The 27215-nt window shown below is 44.4% G+C and overlaps 1 protein-coding gene across 1 annotated transcript in view; it reads right to left on the bottom strand.

Moving 5' to 3' along the window:
• The window catches only part of LOC106563133 (uncharacterized), a 147893-nt gene that overhangs the window by 32610 nt on the left and 88068 nt on the right, over nucleotides 1-27215 (bottom strand). Inside the window, exons 7-12 of the mRNA XM_045689931.2 lie at nucleotides 10636-11334; nucleotides 4432-4467; nucleotides 3954-4073; nucleotides 2958-2996; nucleotides 2652-2705; nucleotides 2329-2382 (exon numbers count right to left, since the gene is read on the bottom strand). Of these exons, the coding sequence (XP_045545887.1) occupies nucleotides 2329-2382; nucleotides 2652-2705; nucleotides 2958-2996; nucleotides 3954-4073; nucleotides 4432-4467; nucleotides 10636-11334 (1002 nt within the window). The remainder of the gene's footprint in view (nucleotides 1-2328; nucleotides 2383-2651; nucleotides 2706-2957; nucleotides 2997-3953; nucleotides 4074-4431; nucleotides 4468-10635; nucleotides 11335-27215) is intronic.

The raw sequence follows: 27215 nt of genomic DNA, 5'->3' as shown, positions 1-27215 counted from the left end.
CGTCTGGACTAGGCAGCCCCATTTGTAAGTAAGTCAACTGTGATAGGAACAAAGAGTTAATCAATGTGATTTTTCCATAAATAGACAAGTATTTACCTCTCCATGGTTGCAGAATTGTATCCATTTTTGCAAACTTTCTATCGAAATTGATTGCGGTAAGTTCCTTTATATTTTTTGAGATGTGAATACCAAGAATGTCTACTTCACCATCCGCCCATTTTATTGGTAAACTGCAAGGTAGTGTAAACACTGTCTTTTAACGATCCAATACTTAATATGGCACACTTGTCATAATTAGGTTTCAGTCCACAGAGGCTAGAAAAAGGTGATCAAGATCTTCAATGAGACAGTACAGGGATCTAGATTGCGGACTTAAGAAAAAACTAGAGTCATCAGCATACATTGACACTTTAGTTATTATTCCCTGGATTTCTAACCCCTTGATGCTCTAATTGTAATAGTGAGAAAGACTTGCTACAATGGTCATTCACACATAATACAGCCATTCTCCACGCCACGTGTGTGCCACACAGTCCAGACACCATATTGTCTTGTATTGGGGAGGGAGAGGAAGTGTTTACAGCTGTACCCAAAACCTCAGCAGTCTTTGATGTGGGCCATCTTGTTAGGCCATAGCCATACTTTATTGCTCAGTCAGCTGAGGTCTCTGACAGTCTAAGACGCAACACGGCAAAGCCTCTTCGTTGCCCCCAAAAAGGCACCCTATTCCCTATTTAGTGAACTACTTTTGACCAGGGCCCAAAAGGAATAGGGTAACATTTTACAGTGCCTTCAGAAAGTATTCAGACCCCTTGACTTTTTCCACATTCTGTTACGTTACAGTCTAATTCTAAAATGGATTAAATAAATACAGTCGACACAATACAGTCCACACACAATACCCCATAATGACAAAGCAAAAACAGGTTTTTAGAAATGTTAGCAAATGTATTAAAAATAAAAACAGAAATACCGTATTTTCAAACATTCAACCATTCAGACCCTTTGCTATGAGACTCAAAAATGTAGTTCAGGTGTATCCTGTTTCCACTGATCATCCTTGAGATGTTTCTACAACTTCATTGGAGTCCACCTGTGGTAAATTCAATTGATTGGACATGATTCGGAAAGGCACACACCTGTCTATATAAAGGTCCCACAGTTGAAAGTGCATGTCAGAGCCATGAGGTCAAAGGAATTGTCTGTAGAGACAGGTTTGTTTCAAGGCACAGACCTGTGGAAGAGTACCAAAACATTTCTGCAGCATTGAAGGTCCCCAAGAACACGGTGGCCTCCATCATTCTGAATTGGAAGAAGTTTGGAACCACCAAGACTCTTCCTAAAGCTGGCCGCCCGGCCAAACTGAGCAATCGAGGGAGAAGGGTCTTGATCAGGGACATGACCAAGAACCCGATGGTCACTCTGACAAAGCTCCAGAGTTCCTCTGTGGAGATGGGAGAACCTTCCAGAAGGACAACCATCTCTCCACCAATCAGGCCTTTATGGTAGAGTGGCCAGACAGAAGCCACTCCTCAGTAAAAGGAACATGGCAGCCTGCTTGGAGTTTGCCAAAAGGCCCCTAAAGGACTCTCAGACCATAAGAAACAACATTATCTGGTCTGATGAAACCAAAATTGAACTCTGTGGCCTGAATGCCAAGCGTCACGTCTGGAGGAAACCTGGCACCATCCCTACAGTGAAGCATGGTGGTGGCAGCATCATGCTGTGGGGGTGTTTTTCAGCTGCAGGGACTGGGAGACTAGTTAGCGTCGAGGCAAAGGTGAACGGAGCAAAGCACAGATGAAAAACCCATCCAACCTGACAGAGCTCGAGAGGATCTGCAGAGAATAATGGGAGAAACTCTCCAAATATAGGTGTGCCAAGCTTGTAGCGTCATACCCAAGAAGACTCGAGGCTGTAGTCACTGCCAAAGATGCATCAACAAAGTACTGAGGAAAGGGTCTGAATACTTATATAAATGTGATATTTCAAAATGTCTAAAAACTAGTTTTGTTTTGTCATTATGGGGTATTGTTTGTAGATTGATGAGGAGGGAAAAAAACTATTTAATACATTTTAGAATAAGGCTGTAACGTAAACATTTTTGGAAAAAGTAATGGGGTCTGAATACTTTCTGAATGCACTGTAGGATGCAGCCTTGATTAGATAACAGAATGGCCCGCGTACTCGATATGATCCTAATTACCACTTTTATGACAACGTTTAGATCCAGAAGTTTTTTGTCAGGTCACCTTCGTTCCAAATACAGTGTGCAGACTTTTCTGTATTTTTCATGTATTCTTTATGTTTCCTGTCATTACTACTTACCATTTCTCCCATTACTCCTGGAGGCCCACGTTGGCCAGGATCACCTGTTGGCCCCTGGGTGAGATGTGAGAAGAGATGAATAGAGAGAGAGACAGACAGATAGGAACAGATCAGACAAACGTGTAACTCACAACACAGAGGTCAAACAGTATTAATCAACACTTTTGCTGAGTGTGTAGACTAGAGAGAGAGAGAATTATCAGGCGTTCATCTCAACTACATCATGTCATGTAAACCAGTATTCATGGTATACTACCCAGATGATGAGAATCTTCACCACACCTAATGTAGGACCAAATATGCAGGGAAGGGGTCTCACTCACCTGTGGGCCTGGCTTCCCCATCTCCCCAGCTGGTCCTGGGGGTCCCTGCTCCCTCTGCAAGCAAACAGAACAGAACAGTGTCAGGAAGAACCATAACACACCCTGCTGTATTCTATGACCCGTATACTCTATAAGACCCTAATTGTGTTCCAAATGGCACCCTATTCCTGTTATAGTGCAGTATTTTTGGCCAGGACCCATATGGCTCTGGTCGAAAGTAATGCACTATATAGGGAATAGGGGGCCATTTGGGATGCATTCCCAGCCAGTCTAGTCCCAGTCATGGGAGCGATGTCCATTACTTACAGGCCAGCCAGCGCTGAGCAACTGGTAGAAAGAGGTTTGCTGGAAGAAACATGGAGACATGGCAGATTATTTCAAGTCAGAATTAGTATATTTTTTATAAAATAAGGAAATCTATATGGATTTACATAACAATTTTTTTCTTCCATCATTCATATCATTGCCATGTTAAAGGGACATTTCACTCATAAATTAAAGTGCCAATGTTTTCAGATGCTTTCACGACATTGGTTGTGTACTGTAGACTCAGCTATACGCCTCAATCCCAAATGTCCAATTTCTTGGTTTTCCTTCTTTTATTCAGTGCCATATCCTCTCAAAACAAAGCACTGGTGCTAAAATAAAACATATTTTCGTCATCCTCACTCAATAAATACTGCAGCACAGTATCAGTTCAAAGCCCAGTGTAACAAATCGCCCATCACTACTTTATTCTTACACCGCATCTTTATTCAATAATGTCCATGCAGTTTTCCATCACACTGATCATCATGCCGTATTACACAGCCTGGAGCTGTGTTCAGACTCAGGGCAGGCAGGCAGATCAAACTGATGAGGGATGGCTGGAGCACGGGCTCACACGCACCAACAGTGTGGGGTCAAAGACTATACAGCTAATCTGGGAAAATCTCTGGGGGGAAAAAAAAAAAAAATAGGGTTGCAAAATTCAGGTAACGTTCCCCAAATTACCAGGATTTCCAGAAATCAAAAACATTTTCCAGAAATAACTGGGAATTTAGGGAAAGTTACCCGTATTTTGCAACCCTACACAGGCAGATTATAGGTTCATAGCATTAGACTATATGTCACCCTGGAGTTGGGGTAAGGCTAAGGTGGGAGTTGGGGAGAGGTTGTGTTACAGCTGGGGGTTGGGATTTAGGGGTGGAGTTGAGGTGGAACAGATTTCAGTTGGGTTTGGAGTGAGGTTCAGCTTCAGGTTAAGCCAGATAGGGTGACGTTGGGGTAGGATTCGGGGTGAAATGAGGGTTGTCAACTCACCTGAAAAGTAGCCCACTCCTCAACAGTGTTCTTCCACAGGTAGAAAGAGGGCAGGCCAGGTGGGCCAGGGGGGCCTGGCTCCCCCTGTCGCCCTGCACGTCCCTCAGACCCCAGCTGGCCCTGTAAGAAATATAATAGGTATTAGTTACAATATCTACACCTAGAATAAACTGAAATTATACAGTCAGTCCTATTGGACTGTGAGAGAAAACAAATGTACAGGAGGACTTGGAGTCAAAGAGAGGCTGCAGAGGCTAGGGGTTTACGACTGTAAACACATTCATTATCATCTGTACTTCAGTCGTAAAAAAAAGAATCTGTCACGCTCCGATCCTATTGCAATTCCATAACTTAATAGGACACAGTAAAGGTGCATTGAAATGTGAGTAGGTCAAGCAGCCTAACCCAGCATATAATCATAGGCCATTATGTCATTTAAAACCACCTCAAGCCATTCCAAAACCTCAACTCCTCTTACCTTGTCACCTTTGAACCCACGCAAGCCAGCAAAACCCTGGAGAACGTAAACAGAGAGAGCGAGATCACAGAACATGTGAGACATTAATTCAAGTTAATTCAGGGATGCAGTGGGGTGCATAGGGACAGCCCTCTCAACTTCTCATATAGTTCCTGTATCATACAATCAAATGTGATGTAACCGATGTCCTAGTAAGCTCAAGCACAACAACAAACACATTGACTAACAGATTAATCCTAAAATCAAAATGAGTTTCGACAAAGAGCCCCCGAGGTATCATATCCATCTACAGCTTAATAGTACTGTTATAAACATTAACTACCAAATGGGTTACAACATCCGCCCTGCCCACTACTAACAGACTGAGACAGGCTGCCAGTCAGAAGAGAGCAGCTGACCCCAGTAAACCTTCCCTTTACCAGGGTTTCCACTGCAGCCCTCCTCCTATGAAAGCCAAAAGCCATGACCTTTTAGAGGTTTTCCTGGCCACAGTTTAGATACCCATTAAGCCAGCTAAAAAGACAAGCTTTCAGAAGCCTATAGAGCACAGCAATATGGCCATGCATTTAACCTTGGCCCCGTGGAAACTGTGGAAGCTGCAAAGCATACCACCACAACCAACAAAATGGCTTCCTCTTAGTGGGGAGAAATAACAATCCAGCAACATTAACCATCACCAATCAACCACAAGGAATATGGTCCAGTACATTCAACACACAAAAATAAGGAGATGAATGTTTCTGGTATTTTTAGTCAGCTATCATATGCAGTGCCTTCGGAAAGTATTCAGACCCCTTGACTTTCTACCCATTTTTTTCTAAAAGGGATTAAATAAATAAAAAATTCTCAGCAATCTACACACAATACCCCATAATGACAAAGTGAAAAAAGGGTTTGAGATTTTTGCTAATTTATTACAAATAAAATACAGAAATACCTTATTTACATAAGCATTCAGACCCTTTGCTATGACACTTGAAAATTAATCTGAGGTGCATCCTGTTTCCAATGATCATCCTTGAGATGTTTCTACAACTTCATTGGAGTCCACCTGTGGTAAATTCAATTGATTGGAGATGATTTGGAAAGGCACACACCTGTCTATATAAGGTTCCACAGTTGAATGTACATGTCAGTGCAAAAACCAAACCATGAGGTTGAAGGAATTGTCCGTAGAGATCCGAGACAGGATTGTATTGAGGCACAGATCTGGGGAAGGGCACCAAATCATTTCTTCAGCAATGAAGGTCCCCAAGAACACAGTGGCTTTCATCATTCTTAAATGGAAGAAGTTTGGAACCACCAAGACTCTTCCTAGAGCTGGCTGCCCGGCCAAACTGAGCAATCGGGGGTGGTGACCAAGAACCCGATGGAGAACCCGAAGCTCTAGAGTTCCTCTGTGGAGATGGGAGAACCTTCTAGAAGGACACCCATCTCTGCAGCACTCCACCAATCAGACCTTTATGGTAGAGTGGCCAGACGGAAGCCACTCCTCAGTAAAAGGCACATGACAACCCACATAGAATTTTTCCAAAAGGCACCTAAAGACTGTTAGACCATGAAAAACAAGATTCTCTGGTCTGATGAAACCAAGATTCAACCCTGTGGCCTGAATGTCAAACGTCACGTCTGGAGGAAACCTGGCACCATCCCTACGGTGAAGCATGGTGGTGGCAGCATCATGCTGTGGGGGTGTTTTTCAGTGGCAGGGACTGGGAGACTAGTCAGGATTGAGGCAAACATGAATGGAGATCATTGATGAAAACCTGCTCCAGAGTGCTCAGGACCTCCGACTGAAAATAGCTGTGCTGCAATGCTCCCCATCCAACCTGACAGAGCTTGAGAGGATCTGCAGAGAAGATTGGGAGAAACTCCCCAAATACAGGTGTGCTAAGTTGGTAGTGTCATACCTAAGAAGACTCAAGGCTGTAATTGCTGCCAAAGGTGCTTCAACAAAGTACTGAGTAAAGGGTCTGAATAATTATGTTTTATATATATATATATAAATTAGCTAAACTTTCTAAAAACCTGTTTTAGCTTCGTCATTATGGTGTATTGTGCTCAGATTGATGAGAATTTTTTTTTTTTTAAATTCATTTTAGAATAAGGCTGTAACCTAACAAAATGTGGAAAAGTCAAGGGGTCTGAATACTTTCCCAAGGCACTGTATGTCACGTCATGTCAGCACGAGTCCGTAAAGCTTAGATAACACAGAAGATTTACATGCAACAAGGACATAAAAATTCCATGGAATGCCATCTACGTCAGGGGCTATAGCCAGACCAGCTTCACCTATCATTGTCACACACACACACACACACACACACACACACACACACACACACACACACACACACACACACACACACACACACACACACACACACACACACACACACACACACACACCACACACACACACACACACACACACACACACACACTACAAGTATCTGGGGTTGATTATTCATGTTTTTTTTATTACAATGTGTCTGTTAAGTAAATAGCTAACCATATGAATCGTGCCCTTGGCCCCATCATTGCAAAGTCTAAAGCCATGGGTGGCCTACCATTTAAATGTTTCATTAAACTGTTTCATTCATTGGTGCTACCTATAATTACGGTACTTGTGCTGCAGCAATATGGGGGCACTGAAATTATACTTGTGTTAACGCCTATTTTTAACCATGCCTGCAGATTTGAACTTGGTGTAGGTAAATACATGACAAATGCTGCTATTCAAGGCGATATGGGCTGGGAAACTATATGGCATCACCAGTCGCTATATATATACTGCTCAAAAAAATAAAGGGAACATTTAAACAACACATCCTAGATCTGAATGAAAGAAATAATCTTATTAAATACTTTTTTCTTTACATAGTTGAATGTGCTGACAACAAAATCACACAAAAATAATCAATGGAAATCCAATTTATCAACCCATGGAGGTCTGGATTTGGAGTCACACTCAAAATTAAAGTGGAAAACCACACTACAGGCTGATCCAACTTTAATGTAATGTCCTTAAAACAAGTCAAAATGAGGCTCAGTAGTGTGTGTGGCCTCTACGTGTCTGTATGACCTCCCTACAATGCCTGGGCATGCTCCTGATGAGGATGGTCTCCTGAGGGATCTCCTCCCAGACCTGGACTAAAGCATCCGCCAACTCCTGGACAGTCTGTAGTGTAACGTGGCGTTGGTGGATGGAGCGAGACATGATGTCCCAGATGTGCTCAATTGGATTCAGGTCTGGGGAACGGGCGGGCCAGTCCATAGCATCAATGCCTTCCTCTTGCAGGAACTGCTGACACACTCCAGCCACATGAGGTCTAGCATTGTCTTGCATTAGGAGGAACCCAGGGCCAACCGCACCAGCATATGGTCTCACAAGGGGTCTGAGGATCTCATCTCGGTACCTAATGGCAGTCAGGCTACCTCTGGCGAGCACATGGAGGGCTGTGCGGCCCCCCAAAGAAATGCCACCCCACACCATGACTGACCCACCGCCAAACCGGTCATGCTGGAGGATGTTGCAGGCAGCAGAACGTTCTCCACAGCGTCTCCAGACTCTGTCACGTCTGTCACATGTGCTTAGTGTGAACCTGCTTTCATCTGTGAAGAGCACAGGGCACCAGTGGCGAATTTGCCAATCTTGGTGTTCTCTGGCAAATGCCAAACGTCCTGCATGGTGTTGGGCTGTAAGCACAACCCCCACCTGTGGATGTCGGGCCCTCATACCACCCTCATGGAGTCTGTTTCTGTCCATTTGAGCAGACACATGCACATTTGTGGCCTGCTGGAGGTCATTTTGCAGGGCTCTTGCAGTGCTTCTCCTGCTCCTCCTTGCACAAAGGCGGAGGTAGCGGTCCTGCTGCTGGGTTGTTGCCCTCCTACGGCCTCCTCCACGTCTCCTGATGTACTGGCCTGTCTCCCGGTAGCGCCTCCATGCTCTGGACACTACGCTGACAGACACAGCAAACCTTCTTGCCACAGCTCGCATTGATGTGCCATCCTGGATGAGCTGCACTACCTGAGCCACTTGTGTGGGTTTTAGACTCCGTCTCATGCTACCACTAGAGTGAAAGCACCGCCAGCATTCAAAAGTGACCAAAACATCAGCCAGGAAGCATAGGAACTGAGAAGTGGTCTGTGGTCCCCACCTGCAGAACCACTCCTTTATTGGGGGTGTCTTGCTAATTGCCTATAATTTCCACCTGTTGTCTATTCCATTTGCACAACAGCATGTGAAATGTATTGTCAATCAGTGTTGCTTCCTAAGTGGACAGTTTGATTTCACAGAAGTGTGATTGACTTGGAGTTACATTGTGTTGTTTAAGTGTTCCCTTTATTTTTTTGAGCAGTGTATATATTTTTTTTTAATTGGCAGATGAACGTCAAATGAACATCTATGTAAAAGTGTATTTTTACGGCTTGCGATGCTGCAAAGATTTTTTTGTTCATATACCATGTCAAAGCCTTTTATAACTCCATCCATATGACTCGACACCGATACGGACAAAGTGTACTCTAGAAGTAAACATAGTGCTTTTGAATCAGCACTTTTAGAGAGCAATGAACTAAAATGTTACTAGCGGATAAACACACCTGAAAGTAACAAAGTGTGCAACTACTGCCTTTTTAAAAAGCACTTTTGGGATATAACCTTATGTACGTACTGTTAAATCCAAGCAATATAGAAGCTCGTTTGCTAAATTTAGATGTCAAATGGTCCCTCTCGCTATCGAGACTGGGCGATACATAAACACTCTCATAGATAAATGTGTATGTACTTTTTGTAACTCTGGTTCCATTCATACTTAAGCTCATGCCTTACTGTGGGTTAAACAATGAAATTAGGGATGATCTTTTTTTGTCAGTTGTCCAGCCAAAATGAACATTCTAACGGTCTTGATGAGAATAATAAACTGTGTGAAATGTTATCAGGTAACTATAATGTAAATGCCTGTGCCAAAGCCTGCCATCTTATCCTCCAACGGAAACATTTTTAGTGCCTAATTATTAGTGCTATTGTCCTTTAATCCACCGTATTTTTCAGGGTTTATGCATACATGTGTATAGATTACAGTACCAGTCAAAAGTTTGAACACACCTACTCATTCAAGGGTTTTTCTTAATTTTTTACTATTTTCTACATTGTAGAATAATAGCGAAGACATCAAAACTATGAAATAACACATATGGAACCATGTAGTAACCAATTTTTTTTAAACAAATCAAATTATATTTTAGCTGTCATCAAGGCAGAATGTGCAAAGCTGTCAACAAGGCAAAGGGTGGATACTTTGAAAAATCTCAAATATGTTTTGATTTGTTTAACACTTTTTTGGTTACTTCATGATTCCATATGTGTTATTTCATAGTTTAGAAAATAGTACAAATAAAGAAAAATCCTGGAATGAGTAGGTGTTTCCAAACTTTTGGCTGGTACTGTATGTCTGTACTATTATAGATGACACTTGTACCATGTTTCACCATGATTGTTTTGAGCGTCTCAAAACTCAATTTGAGAAAATATTATCGAATCATTGTTCAAACTCTAAATCATTTTACATTTACATTTTAGTCATTTAGCAGACGCTCTTATCCAGAGCGACTTACAGTAGTGAATGCATACATTTCATACATTTCTTTTTCTGTGCTGGCCCCCCGTGGGAATCGAACCCACAACCCTGGCGTTGCAAACACCATGCTCTACCAACTGAGCTACAGGGAAGGCTGACCATGGCCAGGAGCCCATGAGACCATAATGTATTCTTGCTTTACAGGAGAGGGTGCTTCATTACTGCAGTCTTCCCCACTGCAGAGCCTTTTACTCTTCCTTCATGTTCTCTACAGCCGGGATTAATCACAGTAATGGTGTCGAGTGATCACTGGCCTTCATAACAGACAGATAGCCAGGCTGAAGCTCCAGAACTAAGCCAGACTGGGCCAGATGTTGCTCCATCTGGGTCTGGTTCTGAAGGATCTAAGTGGCCCGGCCCGGTGTGGCCTCGTAAACCGGGCAAACCTCTGATTGGACCGGATAGCAGAGCTTCATGCCCCCTCCACCAATTAAAGAGGCTTGTTGATATGATTGCTGTGACTAATGCGGTAATGAAGGCATTGACACTTGGTGCCATTTGGAGCTATGGAGTTGCTAATGTAAAGAGAGGAATATGAAAGATATCAGAAGACATTTACCTCCTTTCCTGGGGGCCCCATTCTGCCTGGGGGCCCTCTCTGGACCCTATACATCTGGCCATCAGAGCCCAGAACCAGGTCCCCTTCTCTGGATACGATGGTCACAGTGCCTAGGCGTTCTGGTCCTCGTTCCACAGTGATAGCACAGTCAGGGTTTGGGTCAGGCTGGGTGGGGTAGTGTGTAGTGGGTCTCCTCTCCTCAGTCACAGCTTCTATAGGGGGGGCAGGAGGCACTGAGGTGGAGGCAAGGGCGGTCCGTGAGGGGGTCTGGGGCCCCTCCACCTCCTGCCTCAGCAGGTTAAAGTCTGGGTGTTCCGGGTCCAGGGGGGTCTTTATCGGAGTCTTAACAATGGAAGGCTTCTTCGAGGAAGACCCAGGGTCCAAATCAATAATGATGTCATCCGAGGGTTTCCCGGGAAACGGGCCGATACCCCTCCCTCCAGAGTCTGCCGTCTTCTTGTCCGTGGTGATGTTCTCCTCCAGGAGTTTGGAGGAGGGCTCAGGCTTGCCCTCATGGCTGCCCTTAGGGCCCTGCCTGCTGGGTTTCCACTGAGGATTAAGGTGCCCCCTCTGGAAATTTGGATCAGCCAGGTCTGTGTCTTCATCCACCACAAAGACGTCCCCTCGTCCCACCATGCCTTTCTGGTGGGGACCCCATGTCCCGTCCCCACGCTGACTCCCAGTCCGCCCAAACACATCCTATGGAGACACAACACAAACACAATTTATGTATTGTGGTGCTGAATAGGAATATACACTGAGTGTACAAAACAGTAGGTACACCTTCGTAATATTGAGTTGCACCCACTTTTGCCCTTGGTGTCCTTTAGCTGGTGGACCATTCTTGATACACATGGGAAACTGTTGACCGTGAAAAGCCCACCAGCATTGCAGATCTTGACATACTCAAACCGGTGTAACTGGCACCTACTACCATACCCCGTTCAAAGGCACTTCAATATTTTGTCTTGTCCATTCACCCTCTGAATGACACACATACACAATCCATGCCTCAATTGTCTCAAGGTTAAAAAAATAAATGTTTTATCTGTCTCCTCCCCTTCATCTACACTGATTGGAGTGGATTTAGCAGGTGACATCAATAAGGGCTCATAGCTTTCACCTGGACAATCTATGTTTTGTACACTCAGTGTATGAGATCATAGGTTGTGTTAGCAATTGATGTTTTTCTTCAAAAACACAAACTCCAAAGCAAATCAGGGAGAGAAAAATAGGTTTATTTGAGAAGGACAAATCATAGATTGTTACGTACCCCAGTTTCTGTGTTGTTGTGGGTTTGTATGTGTTTGTATTTCAGGATGGCTTCCTGGATTCCAAAGCAGCTGATTGGTCGGCCCATCACTAGTTGGAGCTCTGACCCCGCCCTCTCGTCAGGAGATACAGCTATCTGCAATTACTGACTCCTTCTGCAGCTTGAAAAGCCAGTGTTCCTTTGTTAGCAGAGCGAGCTTCTTTGTATGTCCTGTGTTGGTTTGGTAAATTTGTTGAAAGTGTTTTTGTAGTTGCTCCTGAAGAGGTAAGTGTATACCATAGTACGTAGTGTTTTTGGTTTATTTAAATTGTTCCCTAAGTTTGAATAATTCTTATTTCATTTGTTCCCGGGGGAAAGACACATTGGGAGTGTTTAGGCAAGTGGCCTGCAGGCATACATATACCCATAGTATTTACTCTATGCACACTAGGTAAGACCTGGGCGGACCACCCTGTGTATTTTGGTTAGTGTGCCAGGTGGTGCTAAGAATAGGTAACCAGTGGGTAGGCAGGTAAGGTAGGAGAGGGGAACTTTAACTTTCTTTGTTTTGGTTCCGTCCAGACCATTTCCCCCACCTTACCGTGTGAAGGAAGAATAAATTCCCTGTAAACGGTAATATTCTCTGCCTCTGTCATCCTTACCTGCACCTACAATCACATACCTTTCTTCACTCCACGGGGAGTTGCGTTGTAGCAGGGTGTTGCGTTCCCTCCAAGAAGTGTACGTAACAGATGTTATGCTGGGAGGTAGATGTTCTGTCTCCCCTGTCCTCAGCTTTTCTCCACCGAACAAAGGAACAAGATGCCATTTATAATCCCCCACCCTAGCCTGGGGTTGACCTATCAGAAGTCCTTGCAGTACAACTAGGCCAATGGCCAAATAACAAGCATCCTGCTCCTGACTCAATGTCCAGAACGTAGGACACATAGCTCTGAGTTCAGGACTTGACATTCCATAGATTCTAAACGGCTGTTGAACTGAAACCCAACTCCTATTTATAATTCCCTATTGACCATTAGTTAGGGTTGCAAAGGGTCGGAAACTTTCTGGTAAATTTCCGTCGTTTTTCCGGAAACTTTCCATGGAAAGTTAAGCCTGGGTATTTTGCTTAAATTCATTTAAAAAAGTTAGCTTATAACAGTGAACCTTTTTTGTGCGATACACAAAGTAATTCTAGGTATTGTGGCATATTTTGGTTAAACTATCCCCAATTCAATGGAATCGCAACCCTCTGCATGCACAGTGCATTCTTCCATCACATGTACATCTGATTCTCAAGATCTTGCACATTAATGAGATGCTACTGAGCCTACACTGTCTGAGCCAAGGACTACATGCTTTCTGGTAAGTTTTGATTACAATACTGGGTGGGGTGAATATATTTTATGACATGATTTTTTTGTTAACTAGTAAATAGTAGCCTACAGCAAAGTGTTTAAATAATTTCTAACTTGTTAACATTGTGTTAGTTTTTGCTACCATGTGGGTTTTAGCTTGCTTGAGCCTGCTAAATGAGGAGTGTTAATTCACCTGATTCCATACATGTTTCATTTTAAAACATTTATCTTACAAAGGAGTTGTTTTAATCTAACTATTTATCTGTACATGGAATTGTATTTGTTTACTCATTTTTTTCCTAATCTTTACAGGAAAATGCCACAGGCACTATCGGTGTGGAGACATTTCACTGCAGCTAATGTAGAAGCAAAAGCTGTGCACGTTTGCAAATACTGTACCAAATCATATGTGAAGAATGCAACAAAGATGTAGAATCATCTGGCCAAGTGCATAAAGTTCCCTCAGCGCTCACAACAAGCAACCTCTGACAAAAGTAGCTCTACTTCTATTCGAGGTGAAAATGATGAATCAGACACCTTATCGATAGCAACAGCTCATGGTCCTCCTGGAATCCAAAGTTTCTTTGACTCAATGGAGGAATGTAGTCAGAGAAATGCTGATGCAAATCTTGCTTGAGCTGTGTATGCAACTGGTTCACCTGTGATGCTCACAGGCAATGTGTATTGGAAGAGATTTCTGAATGTTCTTCACCCAGCATACACCCCTCCAACCAGACATGCATTATCTACTCACTCACAAGGCCACAAGTGTAGGTCAAGCAAATCATAGAAAAAGCAGACTGCATTGCAATCATCTCTGATGGGTGGTCGAATGTTCGTGGGAAAGGAATAGTTAGCTACATCTCCACCCCTCAACCAGTATTCTACAGGAGCACAGACACAAGGGACAACACACACCGGTCTCTACATTGCAGATCAGCTGAAGGCAGTCATCAATGACCTTGGACCACCGAAGGCATTTGCACTGGTGACAGACAATGCTGTGAACATGAAGGCTGCTTGGTCTAAAGTGGAGGACTCCTACCCTCACAACACACCCATTGGCTGTGCTGCTCATGCATTGAATCTGCTCCTCAAGGACATCATGGCACTGAAAACAATGGATACACTACAAGAGAGCCAAGGAAATGGCTACGTATGTGAAGCGTCATCAAGTTATAACAGCAATTTACCTCACCAAGCAAACTGAGAAGAATAAGAGCACCACATTGAAGCTACCCAGCAACACCCGTTGGGGTGGTGTTGTCATTATGTTTGACAGTCTCCCGGAGGGGAAGGAGTCTCTCCAAGAAATGGCCATACCACAGTTTGCCGATATGGACAGCCCCATCAAGAGGATCCTCCTGGATGATGTATTTTGGGAGAGAGTGGTAGGCAGCCTGAAACTCCTGAAACCTATAGCAGTAGCCATTGCACGGATTGAGGGAGACAATGCCATCCTGTCTGATGTTCAGACTCTGCTTGCAGATGTAAGAGAAGAAATCTGTACTGTCCTGCCCACTTCAATATTGCTCCAAGCAAAGGAAACTGCAGTTCTGAAATGCATCAAAAAGCGTGAAGACTTCTGCCTGAAGCCCATATACACCGCAGCGTACATGTTGGACCCCAAGTATGCTGGCAAGAGCATCCTGTCTGGTGCAGAGATCAACAAGGCCTATGGTGTCATCACTACCGTGTCTTGCCACCTTGGCCTGGATGAGGGCAAGGTTCTTGGCAGTCTGGCGAAGTACACTTCCAAGCAAGGGCTTTGGGATGGAGATGCAATATGGCAGTCGTGCCAACATATCTAATCAGCCACCAGGTGGAAGGGACTGTGGATCTGAGGCTCTTTCCCCTGTTGCCTCCATCATCCTCCAAATCCCACCAACATCAGTCGCCTCAGTGCGCAACTGGTCCTTGTTTGGGAACACACACCAAAGCACGCAACTGGCTGACCAATACAAAGGTTGAAAAATTGGTGGCCATCCGGACAAATTTGAGGTTTTCTGAGCCTGACAACGAGCCATCCTCAACGATGTTGAAAAGTGACAGTGATGTTCAAGAGGTGGACATGGAAGCCTAAGCAGAAGACAACCAAATCTTTAGTTTCTAGACTATCATTTTATAGATGTATGTTAAATGTTTTTGGGAGATGCAATGGATCATTCAATATTCCCTTTCTTCTGTTCAGGGAAATCATCCCATGTGAAGAGTCAACTCATTTAATTAAAGTTCAATTCATAACTAAAACGTTTTTTTTTTTTAAATTGATTGGAAGGATTTAATAATTTGCAATTGTGTCTACTTATGATAAGGTAAAACATTTTGTTTTTGTCTCCATAGGGTAAATATATCCAATGCAAAAAAACATCTACATTTAAATGGTATTAATTTGCATATGTCTGTTAATTCCATTTTTTTTCCCCACGGGAAGTTTCCACCTCTGAATATTCCCCAAAATGTGCAACCCTACCATTAGTACTCTATTTAGTTTAGTACTCTTGTCCTTTCATCCTCTTCTTTGTGTATTTATCTTCAAAATATTCTTATAGTTGGATCACAAACATATTTCTCAGACAAAAGCTGTTTGTCTGTTTATTGTCTTTATGTCTGTGGGGTAAAATCAGTTTTTCTTGTTGTGTATACATAACTTGTGTATACAAAACCCCAAAATATTTCTCACAAGACGATAAACATAATTGACCTATCAATCACGCTGGTTGAATTGGTCTTGTTCCTTATCAACAGGGAACAAAGCAAACTGTAAAACATTCATAAAGTTGACAGCACCCTGAACTGCAGTACTACCTGTAGACTACCATCATGCCCCATTGACGCACCTATCTTTCTACACCTTTCGCATTCAACAACCTCAGTAAAACATCACCTCTTAAGAACTTTGTACTTCCCTTCCCAGTTTAACACATACAATACCATTAGCAACTAACTGCCTTCAGAGGTAAGAGTGAAAACCCCTCCAACAAAACACATCCACAACAACCTGAAGTTACATTCGCTTCCCTCCCTTCCTGTGCACATATCTAGCCCAGGAGAGGTTGTTGGGCCTGGGGGGAAACTACAGAAGAGCTGGATGTGTAAATGTGTATTTCAAGTTTCAAAGTTTACTAGCCACGTGCACAGGATACAACAGGTGTAAAAGAGTACAGTGAAATCTTTCTTCAGAGCTTTTTCCCAACAATGCAGTGACGATAATACAGATAATAATATGAAATTGAATTTTTAAAAAACACAAAGTAGAAGAAACACGAGAATGAAAGCATATACAGGTCAGAGCCAGTGTCACACCAGCCTTCGCTTTGGCTCCTCCTGTGCAGCTCAGGCATTCAGCGTCGCCGGACTTCTAGCTGCTGCCGAACCTGCTGCTGGCAAACGCCCTTCACTCATCAACCCTGGACTTGTCTCGTCATCATTACACACACCTGGTTCCAATCCCCACTCTATCACTGTATAAATACTCTGTCATTTGTCTTTGTCGGTCATTATAAATGTTGCTTGTTTTCCTGAGCGGAATTTCTCTTACTGAGTCCTTTTTATTTTGCACTTTGGGTTTCGTCCCGCATTTATATAAATTATATAGTGTTTTAATAAACTCAGATCTAAACCTGTGACTGCCTCCTGCCTACTCCTCTCTACACTTGTGTCAGAATGACCAACCCAAGAGAACAGGAAGCAGCAGGACATTCTGACCTCTCCGCCTGGAGCACCTCGGGACTGCCATGGACGAGGTGCTCCGGACCGTACGCCAGCTGCAGGCTACACCACCACCTTCCCAGCTCCCTGCGATCATTCCAGCCACCACACCACCATCTACATCCCCCGGTCTGATCAGCAACGTCCACCTGCCCCTCCCGGAGCGGTTTGATGGCACCCCAGCTCACTGTAGGGGGTTTCTGCTGCAGTGTGACCTCACCTTGCCCGTCATGCCGGCACGGCCTCCGATAGGGACAAGGTGGCCTTGGTGATCTCGGTGCTGACAGGCCGGGTTCTGGAGTGGGCGCACGCCGTCTGGGAGAGGGATGGTCCAGAAGTGCAGTCAAATGAGCGCTTCACCCAACTCTTCCGTGCCATTTTCAAGCACTCTACAGAGGGCCGAGAGGGAGGTGAGCGTCTCCTCCGTCTACGCTAGTGGTCAAGGACAGCGTTTGAGTACGCTCTGGATTTACGGACGGTGGCTGCATCCACTGGCTCGAATGACCAGGCCCTGTTGACAGTTTTCCGCAGCGGGCTACAGGCGGACATCCAGAGCACGCTGGCCTGTCGCGATGAGGACCTCACACTGGACCAGGTCATCGCCATGGCTATCCGCCTGGATAATCTCCTGCGTGGCAGTCGTCGCCTATCCTGGGGGTTTGGGTTTCTCCCAGGAACCTCCAGCCAGATTGAGGCCATGGAGGTGGGCATGACACAACTTCCCCCAAAGGAATGTCAACGCTGCTGTCAACAGGGTCTCTGCTCCTTCTGCGGGGAGTCGGACCTCGCCTGGAACACCTGTCCCAGAAGGAGAACCAGGCGAGGAAGCGACAGGCTGAGGAGCGTTCCTGCACCTTCCCAGGTAGTCGTGGATGAGCCTTGCTCCTCTCTGTCTACCCAGCCCGTCCTCCTTCCTGTCACCTTCCCAGACTATTCTGGCCCCCCACTGAGTCCTTCCCTAGTGGACTTAGGTTCTGCAGAAAGTTCCTAGACCGGTCAGTGGCCTTATTGGTACACATTCCTCTAGTCTCTTTACAACCCCCTATCCCAGTTCATGCCCAGACAACCGTCCCCTAGGAATAGGAATGGTGTGCCAGACCACGATTCCCATTTCCCTCACAGTTGCTCACAACCACCATGAACACATCCTCATCTTAGACTCTCCTGCACACCCTGTAGTTTTAGGTTTCCCCTAGTTACAGTTGCATAACCCCAGGATATCGTGGACAGAGAGGAAGTTGTTGGGTTGGTCGCAGGAGTGTCAGGGGAGGTGTCTCTCTGTGTCTATCTGTGCCACCTCTGTGGAAAGTCCAGACCAGGCTACCCACGTCCCTATCCCAGAGGAATACCGGGACCTACAGGTGACTCGTGCCACGTGCCTGCCCCCTCATCGCCCATGGGACTGCACTATCGACCTACTGCCTGGTTCTACTGTGGGGGCACATCTACCCCCTCTCGCATGCAGAGACCGAAGCCATGGAGGTCTACGTCCAGGAGGTGCTGGCCAAAGGATTCCTCCATCCATCCACCTCTCCGGACTCCTCCAGCCTCTTTTTCATGAAGAAGAAGGATGGAGGTCTCCTCCCCTATATCGATTACCGGACACTGAATAAGGCAACTGTTAAATCATATCCACTGTGGTCGAACAGATGCACAGTGCTCAGTACTTTACCAAATCGGATTTACGCAGTGCCTACAACCTGGTGCGCATCAGAGAGGGGGATGAATGGAAGACCGCCTTCAGCACCAGCACCGGGCACTACGAATATAGGGTAATGCCCTACGGCCTGACAAATGCACTCTCTGTGTTTCAGGTGTTTAGTGACATGTTGGGTCGCTGTGTAGTGGTGTGTGTATATAGACAACATCTTGGTGTACGCCACGACACACGAGTAACATGTCTCTCATGTCAGGTCCGTTTTGGAGAGGCTGATAGGGCATCACCTGTACGCCAAGGCGGAGAAGTGCCTTTTCTTCCAGCAGGCGGTCTCCTTCCGGGGCTGTCGGATATCCACCGTGGGAGTGGAGATGGAAGAGCAGAGGGTCAGTGCAGTATGGTTGTGGCCTGTTCCATCCAACACAAAGGCGGTGCAGCGCTTCCTAGGTTTTGCCAACTATTTAAGGCGCTTCATTAAGGGTTTCTGCACAGTGGTGGGCCCTCTCACCTCCCTCCTGAAGGGAGGTCCTAGACAGCTGTGCTGGACTGAGGAGGTCAATGAGGCCTACTGTGCGCTCAAGGAACGTTTTACGAACGCACCTGTTCTGGCTCATCCTGACCGTCATCATGGAGGTGGACGTCTCCGAGGTTGGAGTAGGGGCTGTTCTCTCCCAACGCACTGGATTGCCGCCTAAACTTCATCCATGCGCCTTCCACTCATGGAAGCTGTCTCCCGCAGAGCGGAATTACGACGTGGGGGATCGTAAGTTGCTGGCCGTTAACCTGTTAGGGCTAGGGGGCAGTATTGACACGGCTGGATAAAAAACGTACCCGATTTAATCTGGTTACTACTCCTGCCCAGTAACTAGAATATGCATATAATTATTGGCTTTGGATAGAAAACACTCCAAAGTTTCTAAAACTGTTTGAATGGTGTCTGTGAGTATAACAGAACTGAAATGGCAGGTCAAAACCTGAGAGATTCCTTTACAGGAAGTGGCCTGTCAGACCATTTATTGTCTTTCTTTGACATCTCATTCCATTACAAAGGATCTCTGCGGTAACGTGACACTTCCCACGGCTCCAATAGGCTCTCAGAGCCCGGGAAAAACCTGAATGTCGTCATTCCAGCCACAGGCTGAAACACATTATCGCCTTTCTCAAGTGGCCGATCAAGGGACTGTGGGCTTAGGCGCGTGCACTGGCCGCCCCCGTCTTTGTGTTTTTTCCTCTGTTTACCGAAAAGGAGATTCCCGGTCGGAATATTATCGCTTTTTTACGAGATAAATTGCATAAAAATTGATTTTAAACAGCGGTTGACATGCTTCGAAGTACGGTAATGGAATATTTAGAATTTTTTTGTCACGAATTGCGCCATGCGCACGACCCTGATTTACCATTTTGGATAGTTTCTGGAACGCACGAACAAAACGCCGCTATTTGGATATAACGATGGATTATTTGGGACCAAACCAACATTTGTTATTGAAGTAGAAGTCCTGGGAGTGCATTCTGACGAAGACAACAAAGGTAATAACATTTTTGTTATAGTAAATCTGATTTTGGTGAAGGCTAAACTTGCCGGGTGTCTAAATAGCTAGCCCGTGATGGCTGGGCTATCTACTTAGAATATTGCAAAATGTGCTTTCACCAAAAAGCTATTTTAAAATCGGACATATCGAGTGCATAGAGGAGTTCTGTATCTATAATTCTTAAAATAATTGTTATGCTTTTTGTGAACGTTTATCGTGAGTAAATTGTTAGTAAATTCCCCGGAAGTTTGCGGGGGGTATGCTAGTTCTGAACGTCACATGCTAATGTAAAAAGCTGTTTTTTGATATAAATATGAACTTGATTGAACAAAACATGCATGTATTGTATAACATAATGTCCTAGGGTTGTCATCTGATGAAGATCATCAAAGGTTAGTGCTGCATTTAGCTGTCTTCTGGGTTTTTGTGACATTATATGCTAGCTTGAAAAATGGGTGTCTGATTATTTCTGGCTGGGTACTCTGCTGACATAATCTAATGTTTTGCTTTCGTTGTAAAGCCTTTTTGAAATCGGACAGTGTGGTTAGATTAACGAGAGTCTTGTCTTTAAATAGCTGTAAAATAGTCATATGTTTGAGAAATTGAAGTAATAGGATTTTTAAGGTATTTGAAAATCGTGCCACAGGATTCAACTGGCTGTTACGTAGGTGGGACGAATTCGACCCGCCTGCCCTAGAGAGGTTAAGAAGGCGCTGAAAACATGGCGGCACTGGCTGGAGGGTGCTCAACACCCATTCCTGTTTGGACGGACCAACGGAACCTGGAGTATATTCGAGCAGCAAAGAGGCGGAACCCGCGTCAGGCCAGGTGGGCCCTATTCTTCGACAGGTTTGACATTACCCTCTCCTACTCGCCGGGATCTAAGAATGTCAAGGCTGATGCGTTGTCCCGGGTGCATGACACAGAGGATCGGAGGGAGAAAGTGACACCCGTTATTCCCCTGTCCCGTATTGTGACTGTCATTTGAATCCTCTGCCTGGTCTCTCTACGGCCATGCAGACCGCAGAAGCTCTCTCACGTCTTCCCGACACTACGGGATCCCGGAGGATATCGTGTCTGACCGTGGTCCTCAGTTCACCTCCCGTGTCTGGAAGGCCTTCATGGAATAACTGGGGGTCACGGTTAGCCTCACTTCCGGGTACCGTCCCCAACCAAATGGGCAGGTATGGGACAGAAGGCACGCCGTTATCGCAGTGTGGCCCGGTCTTTCACACCAGTGACAGGGTCTGGCTTTCTACGAAGGACCTGCCCCTCCACCTGCCCTGCCGAAAGCTGAGCCCGCGGTTCGTGGGGCCGTCCAAAGTCCTGAGGAGAGTCAATGAGGTGACGTACAGATTACAGCTCCCCATCAATTACCCTCATTTCATGTATCTCTCCTCAGGCCAGTGGCAGCTGGTCCCTTGGCTAGTGCTGGACCCCACGATGCACCTCCCCCTCCCTTGGACATCGAGGGGGCCTGGTGTACTCCGTCCGTAGGCTGTTGGACACTTGTGACTGCCAGCACCTTATTCAATGTGCAGGAGTACTGTAGTGGTTGAGGTAGGTTTATACATAAAATTAAACTGGTAGTAGGAAATGCATAAAAACAGGGCTGACAAGTGACTGGTAGCAGGAATATATAAATACTTATGGTAATATATTAAAGATACTATATACATATAAACAGGAGTAATAGTGACCAGTAACAGGATAAATACATACAGTGCATTCTGAAAGTATTCAGACCCCTTCAATTTTTCACATTTTATTACATTAAAGCATTATTATAAAATTGATAAACTTTTTTTTTTCCCTATCCCATAATGACATTCATGATGATAAATCAAATCAACTGAAATATCACATTTACATAAGTATTCAGACCCTTTACGCAGTACTTTGTTGAAGCAACTTTGGCAGAGATTACAGCCTTGAGTCTTCTTGGATATGACGCTAAAATCTTGACCACCACTTCTATTTGGGGAGTTTCTCACCATTCTTCTCTGCAGATCCCCTCAAGCTCTGTCAGGTTGGATGGGAAGCATTGCTGCACAGCTACTGTATTTTCAGGTCTCTCCAGAGATGCTCGACTGTCCAATCTCTGACTGGGCCACTCAAGGACATTGAGACTTGTCCCAAAGCCACTCCTGCGTTGTCTTGTCTGTGTGATTAGGGCAGTTGTCCTGTTGAAAGGTAAACCTTCGGATATCTTCGGAGTCTGAGGTCCTGAGCACTCTGGAGCAGGTTTTCATCAAGGATCTCTCTGTACTTTGCTCCATTCAACTTTCTCTCAATCCTGACTAGTCTCTCAGTCCCTGCCGCTGAAAAACATCACAAAGCATGATGCTGCCACCACCATGCTTCACCGTAGGGATGGTGCCAGGTTTCCTCCAGACGTGATGCTTGGCATTCATTAATGGGTTTCATTAGACCAGAGAATCTTGTTTATCATGGTCTGAGAGTCCTTTAGGTGCCTTTTGGCAAACTCCAAGCGGGGTTTCATGTGCCTTTTACTGAGGAGTGGCTTCCATCTGGCCACTCTACCATAAAGGCCTGATTGGTGGAGTGCTGCAGAGATGGGTGTCCTTCTGGAAGGTTCTCCCATCTCCACAGAGGAACTCTGGAGCTCTGTCAGAGTGACCATCGGGTTCTTGGTCACCTCCCTGACCAATCTCCTTCTCCCCCAATCGCTCAGTTTGGCCGGGCGGCCAGCTCTAGGAAAAGTATTGGTGGCTCTAAACTTCTCCAATTTGAGAATGATGGAGGCCATTGTGTTCTTGGGGACCTTCAATGCTGCAAAATTGTTTTGGTACCCTTCGCCAGACCTGTGCCTCGATACAATCCTGTCTCGGAGCTCTACGGACAATTCTTTCAACCTCATGGTTTGGTTTTTGCTCTGACATGCACTGTCAACTGTGGGACCTTATATAGACAGGTGTGTGTTTTTCCAAATCATGCCCAATCAATTGAATTTACCACAGGTGGATTCCAATCAAGTTGTAGAAACGTCTCAAGGATTATCAATGGAAACAGGATGCAACTAAGCTTAATTTTGAGTCTCATAGAAAAGGGTTTGAATACTTATTTAAGTAAGGTGTTTCTGTTTTACATTTTTAATACATTTGCAAAAATGTCTCAAACAGTTTTAACCTGTTTGGGATAGAGGGCAGTATTTTCACGGCCGGATAAAAAACATACTCGATTTAAACTAGTTACTACTCTTGCCCAGAAACGAGAATATGCATATTATTAGTAGATTTGGATAGAAAACACACTCTAAAGTTTCTAAAACTGTTTGAATGGTGTCTGTGAGTATAACAGAACTCATATGGCAGGCCAAAACCTGAGAAGATTCCATACAGGAAGTGCCCTGTCTGACAATTTGTTCTCCTTCTAGGGCATCTCTATCAAAAATACAGCATCTCTGCTGTAACGTGACATTTTCTAAGGCTTCCATTGGCTCTCAGAAGGCGCCAGAAAGCGGAATGACGTCTCTGCAGTCTCTGGGCAAACAAAAGCAGGAGTTTTTGTGAGTGGTCAGGCAGGGAACAATGACAATGGAGTGCACGTCCACGAGACGACTTCATGTTTTTCTTTCAGTCTATGAATGAATATAACGTCACCCGGTTGGAATACTTTCGCTATTTTACAAGAAAAATAGCATAAAAATTGATTTTAAACATCGTTTGACATGCTTCGAAGTACGGTAATGGAATATGTCACAAAATGCACCCGCGCATCACCCTTCGGATACTGACCTGAACGCACGAACAAAACGGAACTATTTGGATATAACTATGGCTTATTTGGAACCAAAACAACATTTGTTGTTGAAGTAGAAGTCCTGGGAGTGCATTCTGATGAAGAACAGCAAAGGTAATCCAATTTTTCATATAGTAAATCTGAGTTGGTGAGGGCCAAACTTGGTTGGTGTCAAATCAGCTAGCCGTGATGGCCGGGCTATGTACTCAGAATATTGCAAAATGTGCTTTCACCGAAAAGCTATTTTAAAATCTGACACCGCGATTGCATAAAGGAGATCTGTATCTATAATTCTTAAAATAATTTATGTTTTTTGTCAACGTTTATCATGAGTAATTTATTAAATTCACCGGAAGTTTGCGGTGGGTATGCTAGTTCTGAACATCACATGCTAATGTAAAAAGCAGTTTTTGTTATATAAATATGAACTTGATTGAACAAAACATGCATGTATTGTATAACAATGTCCTAGGAGTGTCATCTGATGAAGATCATCAAAGGTTAGTGCTGCATTTAGCTGTGGTTTTGGTTTTTGTGACATATATGCTTGCTTTGAAAATGGCTGTGTGATTATTTTTGGGAGGGTACTCTCCTGACATAATCTAATGTTTTGCTTTCACTGTAAAGCCTTTATGAAATCGGACAATGTGGTTAGATTAATGAGAGTCTTGCCTTTAAAATGGTGTAAAATAGTCATATGTTTGAGAAATTGAAGTTATAGCATTTTTTAGGTATTTGTATTTCGCGCCACGCTCTACCATTGGATATTGGTGAGGCGTTCCGCTAGCGGAACGTCTGTCCCTAACAGGTTTTTAACTTTGCCATTATGGGGTACTGGGTGTAGCTTGATGAGGGAAAAACAATTATTTAAAACATTTTAGAATAAGGCTGTAACGCAACAAAATGTGGAAAAAGTCAAGGGGTCTGAATACTTTCCGAAGGCACTGAATGTGTGAAATTAGTCTTGATTTAGAATGGACCAGGGAGAGGGAAAAAATGCATGTCATCTATGCAGGTAGACTCCAATGAAGTTGTAGAAACATTTCAAGGATGATCAATGGAAACAGAATGCACCTGAGCTCAATTTCAAGTCTCATAACAAAGGGTCTGAATACTTACGGACATAAGATATTTCAGTTTGCACGCAAAAAAAACAATTGTTTCCGCTTTGGCATTATGGGGTATTGTATATAGATTGGGCCATTTTTCATTTAATCCATTTTAGAATAAGGCTTTAACGTAACAAAATTTGGAAAAGTGAAGGGGTCTGAATACTTAACGAATGTACTATATATACTAATGGTAATGGACATCAATGATCAATGAATCAGTGTAATGGTAGTAATAAATCGAATCAAAAATAATTTTAGCGGCAGAGTAGGTTTAAGTGGGGTGTGTGCGTATGGGTGTATGTGTGTGGCGTCAGTAATGAGTGTGTGTATGTGACGGGAAATGGCAAGTGTCTTCAGTGACGCTTTCAACCTCTCCCTGACCCAGTCTGTAATACCTACATGTTTCAAGCAGACCACCATTGTCCCTGTGTCCAAGAACGCCACGGTAACCTATCACCCCGTAGCACTCACATCTGAAGCCATGAAATGCTTTGAAATGCTGGTCATGGCTCACATCAACACCATTAACCCAGATTCCCTGGGCCCAATCCAATTTGCATACCGCCCCAACAGATCCACAGATGATGCCATCTCTACTGTACTCCACACTGCCCTCTCCAACCTGGACAAGAGGAACACATATGCTAGAATGCTGTTCATTGACTACAGCTTAGTGTTCAACACCATAGTGCCCTCCAAGCTCATCACTAAGCTAAGGACCGTGGGACTGAACACCTCCCTCTACAACTGGATCCTGGACTTCATGATGGGCTGCCCCAGGTGGTGAGGGTAAGCAACAACACATCTGTCACTCTGACCTTCAACACGGGGGCCCCTCAGGGGTGTGTGCTTAGTACCCTCCTGTTCACCCACGACTTTGTGGCTACGCACGATTGCAACATCATCATTAAGTTAGCTGACGACATGACGGTGGTAGGCCTGATCACAGACAACGATGAGACAGCCTAAAAGGAGGAGGTCAGAGACAGTGTGGTGCCAAGACAACAACATCTCCCTCAACGTCAGCAAGACAAAGGAGCTGATCGTGTACTACAGGAAACGGACATCAACGGGGCTGTTGTGGAGCGGGTTAAGTGCTTCAAATTCCTCGGTGTCCATATGAGTAAGGATCTATCATGGTCCACACACACCAACAAATTTGTGAAGAGGGCACGACAACGCCTCTTCCCCCTCAGGAGGCTGAAAAGATTTGGCATGGGCCCTCAGATCCTCAAACAGTTATACAGCTGCACCATTGAGTGCATTGTTGTAGCGTTTGCTGTCATTAAATGTGACGACTTATATTATCAAATTAATTCTCTACGTGTAATTAAACAAATCGGAATAGTAATTAACTAGGAAGTCGGGGCACCCCGGGAAAATGTTGTATAGAGTTGCAATTTCCCGAATATAACTCTTCAGATATTTTATTATATTATCGATTACAGTCTTCTATTAATGTATTATTACCTCATCAGTCTCATTCCTGAATGTCGCAAACCCTTGGATATCTTCACGAACCCTAGCATCATAAATCATGAATTAGCGATATACAAATTGGCTTAATTATTTATTTACTAACTAACTAATAAATCACAATTACATAAACACACACATGGTAGGTAATACATGGGTTACTAACATGACACAAAGAAAAGTCCCTAGTTGACGAAACCAATATGACGGCTTGGTAGACAAAGGAAAGGGGTGGGGACAGCTCAAGAGCGAGAAATTCAGAGTTGATAACTACACTCAGTGTATGCCTTTGTTGTCTCTCTGCGATCGCCGGTCCATCTGCTGGATAGATTGTCGACAGAAAGTCTCTGGTTTGTCCACCAGAGATCAAAGTCTTCGTAGTTGTAGCTTGTTATAATGGATATGTCAGAGTACCATTCGGTCGTTCGACCGGTTGCGTTATTGTTCTATAGTTTGTTTTTCTATGCCATTTCAACATGGGAATGATCTCCACGTTCTCTGGTTTTGTCCTTTTAGTAGAGTTGCCAACCATTTCAACATGTAGCGACATCTTCCATGTTTTCTGGTCTAATGTAAATTGTCGGAAGTGGGTTTTACACTTTAGCAGAGAAGGGGGCGTTCCATGACGCTGTGTAATGTCTGTGATCACGGGGGCGTGACCACTGACTGATCCTAAGTTACTATGAAAAATTATTGTAATTTAGAAGACTAAGACCACAT

The sequence above is a fragment of the Salmo salar genome, chromosome 11 (genome assembly GCF_965601325.2).
Source record: "Salmo salar chromosome 11, fSalSal1, whole genome shotgun sequence".
Lineage (NCBI taxonomy): Eukaryota > Metazoa > Chordata > Actinopteri > Salmoniformes > Salmonidae > Salmo > Salmo salar.
This window is presented reverse-complemented; position numbering and strand designations above follow the sequence as displayed.